Genomic DNA, 3,814 nt, shown 5'->3' on the forward strand with positions numbered 1-3,814 from the left:
ACAGTAGAACTTCTTTCAGAATTGGAGTCAGTCCTCTCAAACCCTGCCACTGCTTCATCAACTAAGTTTATGTAATATTCTAAATCCTTTGTTGTCATTTCAACAATGTTCACAGCATCTTCACGAGGAGTAAAAAACGCAATATCTGCGAAGCGCAATAAAGCAAAGTGCAATAAAACGAGGTATGCCTGTACTGGCCAAGGGGGACCAGCAGGCTGTGGGAGAGTCCCTGTTCCCAGAAGCACTACCAGGAATAATGAGGAATAACAGCCGTAAGTTGATGGAGAGTAGATTCAAGCTAGATATCAGGAGGCGCGACTTCACGGTCAGGGCGGCTAGGATCTGGAACCACCTTCCAGGGGAAGCAGTGCTCACTCCTACCCTGGGGGTCTTCAAAAGGAGGCTGGATAGTCACCTTGCCAGGGTCATTTGACCCCAGCATCCTTTCCTGCCATGGCAGGGGGTCAGACTTGATGCTCTGCTCAGGTCCCTTCTGACCCTACCTACTGTGAAACTATTACAAACTGAAAGCTAACCCATTTTCATTCTAGTTCTCTGCATGCTTCTGAAAGCAAGCCTCATGGAGTGGGAGCATATTTACATTTTGGAAATTTGTCTTTCAAGAACACGTTCTTTCCTCTTTCTTTGACCGATTGTATTAATACGTGCCAACCAACACCTCCTCCATAAACATGGCTGCAGGGATGAATTCAAGTGTGGTGTAGTGGTGTAGGCAGGCTCCCCTTCAACCCACTTCAGGCTGTGTCCTGCATGCACCATGTGGCACATACACATGAGCTGTCTCCCCTGCAAGTGCACCTCACTATTGTCACTGCAATCCTGGATTTGCCCCTGCATAGTTATGGGGGGATTGGATCATTGGGCCATCAAGTCAGTGTCTGCGTAGGAGGGAGCTGTACCAGATGTGCTCAAAAGGGAAGTCTCCTCCTATTGAAAATTGGCTTAAGACTTGACTGTTTATATCCTTTGCAAAACCAGGGTGTTATCATGTCAGAGCTTCTCAGTTGCAAGAATAATTGTGTCCTGGGCAGAGAAGGATCTGCCTTTTAAGGCAGCTCACATAAAGATACAAAAAAGGAAGAAAAAGGGAGAGTTCAGGGTCTTCCTTTTTAGTCTCTCTTGGCCCTGAAGCACTTTGGACTTGCTAGGTAGCTGTGGAATCAGCGTAGCATCTCTAGAAAAGAGCCTAGATGCTGTTACTTTAGATTATCAGTTTGGAATTAACTACTGCTTTCATTTAAAAAAAAAAAAAAAAAGGTGGGAGGCAGGGAGGGCTAGTTTGGTAGCTCCAGTAATCTTATTCAAGATGCTTTCTTTTTTCCACAATTCTTGGGAAACAGTTTTCCCATCATCTTGTGACCCAGCATTCCTGTGGATGAGTGTGCCTGGTGCTGCAGAGACATCTCTAAGTGGTGGTCACGTGTTAATTGTATTTTGTTCATCCCATTCAGCTCAAGGGCAGGGCCTCAGAGTTGTTGCAGGTAAGAATGCAAGATGGTAAAACTATTAGAGCAGTCAGCGTACTAGACCTATGGGAGACAGTTAATAAAAATCTCTGAAGGCCGTGGAGAAACGGAAAGAAGTATGGGCCTCATTTGAAGAAAACTTGCAAAATGAGTTCCCATTCCTCTGCTGCAGCAGCAGTCTTTGGTAGCAGAGTGCTGGTTGAGTAGTTCCTAATTTTATTTCTGTGAGGAGGGGATGCTCTTCAGTGCCTTCTGGCCTGCCTGGTGTGAGCGCTCCTCTGCCTTCGCAGCACTCTGACGCCACGGACTTAGATTTCTCCCAAAGCGTGCGTCTTTTCTCTGTCCCTTACCTAGTGGCTGTGGGGGGCAGCATGATCTCCCTGGTGGCAGACCCAAACACCACAGGAAGAATAAGTGTACCTCCGCCTTCACGGTAATTAATTTTACATTGTCATTGGTAGGTCCTGACTTGAAAAATCTTCACTTGCGAAACTAAGCAGGTGGCTGTACAGTCAAGTTGCTGTGCAGTTCTCAGCAATTGTGGACATCTCTGCTATGTAACGGACACACCACCAGATATCTGTTCATTAAGCTGCAAATACTTTGGAGCATCAGCAGCCCCTGATATGCCAGCTCTGATGGAACCCTCCAAGTCATCCTTTTCCTGGTCCGGGTGTGCATCTCATTCAAGTTTGGACTCTTGACCTTGCAAGAAAATGTGGACCAGTTTGTCATGCTGGGCCACTTTGCAAGGTGGAAGACAAACCCACTCATACATAATGTGTAACTTTGTGAAAGGGTGTTGGAAAAGGGATTTCAATCTCCGATGACACAGGTGTTTTGTTACTGAAAAGTGTTTCATGCTTCGCCTTTGGGGTGGAGACAGGAGCACTCACATTTGCACTTTCACCTTCTGATTTTAACTTTCTTATAATAAAGGTATTAAAACATTTCACATCTGTCCCCCACCCCATATTTATAAAAACGCAAAATACACATTTTAATATGATAGGCATTAAAAAGGTGGTGTGTTGTGAGCAGAGACTCCAACTTGAAGTGCATTCTGGCACTGTATATGTTTCCACTGTTGTCACTGGGGCTTTCCAATCAGCTTGTCTTGAAATGCATGCATGGCTTCATTGCTCTTGGGACAGGAGCTAGCTTGAGCATGTTCACATGTGTTGAGGCATTAGTTCGAGCACGGCTTCCGTTTCTGCAGTCATACCTGAATGCTGCGATTACATCCTTAGGATGCGAGTCCTTTGTTCTGTAATGTGTCATGCTGTATATAAACGACATTGAAAGGGGGAGGATGTTTTGCAAAGGGGTGAAATATATCTTGGTGTTAAGTTTGTGTTGCAAAGCACTGGTGGATTGACCAAAAAATAAATTATGTAGTTTCTCTCTTAAAAAAACAAACAAACAAGAAGGGGCCCAAGTCTCAAAATTTGGATCCCAGTTTAGTTTCAGATTTCCCCATAGAAACCATCCAAATCCTTCCCATCTTTCAGAGCAACAAGCAGTGCATTTGCAACCTGCCCAAGTGCAGCTGTTCCCATTCAGGAAGCTTGAGGGCAGGCTCTATGTAAAAACAGTGAAGTGCAGCGTTCGGAGAGTCTTTATTTTACAGTCCGGTTGTTTTGCAGGTATTCACACTCCATGGGAGAGGTAAGTTTCTAGGATTTTTTTTTCTTTGCTATGAATTGAAGAAGGGGAGAAAACTTGAAGACCTGTCTTCTATTAGGAAGGCTGCTCTTAAGGACAGTGCAGAAATTCAGCTTTTAGTTTTTTTAAATCTGCTGATAGTGCAAACTTGTTATCTGAATCAGTTTTAAAAGAATGTGTCTGGGTGCCTGCAAATGGCTTGAAAAGGAAAGCAGCCTACATTCACCTAAGGTGGTCTGTTTTCATTCTCTTGCATTGTGTCACTGCTTTTCTGAATTGAGTCTTCCTATCTCTGTCCGTCTTCCTGCCTTTGCAGCATGCCTCTGATAGTTGATTTACTGGACAGCAAAGAGTTGCTGGAAACTTGCCTTGATGATACCACCAGCCAACCTGGGCCTGGTTTGACAGCAAGAGCTCCAGAAGAGGCAGAGCTGAGCTTTCCTCATCCTGGCACGAAGGGAACAGCTGCTGAGAAAACAGAGCCTGTTGGTAAAGAAATTCTTGAGTCATTGTCATTATCCTTGCTTGTAGAGACAGAAATACACAGTAATGGTATTATTTTGATGACTGATAGTTATATAGCAATTTCTCTACAAAAATACAATGGATTACTGCACAGTCCGGTGGGTGGAGAATTGGCTGGAGGGTCGCACCCAGAGAGT

At 44.6% G+C, this 3,814-nt stretch overlaps 1 protein-coding gene across 1 annotated transcript in view; it reads left to right on the forward strand.

The window, feature by feature from the left end:
• The first annotated feature begins 1,667 nt into the window (after positions 1 to 1,667).
• Positions 1,668 to 3,814, forward strand: part of LOC109322727 (band 4.1-like protein 5) — a 25,364-nt gene continuing 23,217 nt past the window's right edge. The window contains exons 1-2 of the mRNA XM_019553874.1: positions 1,668 to 2,160; positions 3,469 to 3,641. Of these exons, the coding sequence (XP_019409419.1) occupies positions 2,114 to 2,160; positions 3,469 to 3,641 (220 nt within the window). The 5' untranslated portion in view covers positions 1,668 to 2,113. The remainder of the gene's footprint in view (positions 2,161 to 3,468; positions 3,642 to 3,814) is intronic.

This window comes from Crocodylus porosus, unplaced genomic scaffold (genome assembly GCF_001723895.1).
Source record: "Crocodylus porosus isolate Cpor-Errol unplaced genomic scaffold, CroPor_comp1, whole genome shotgun sequence".
NCBI classification, from domain to species: domain Eukaryota; kingdom Metazoa; phylum Chordata; order Crocodylia; family Crocodylidae; genus Crocodylus; species Crocodylus porosus.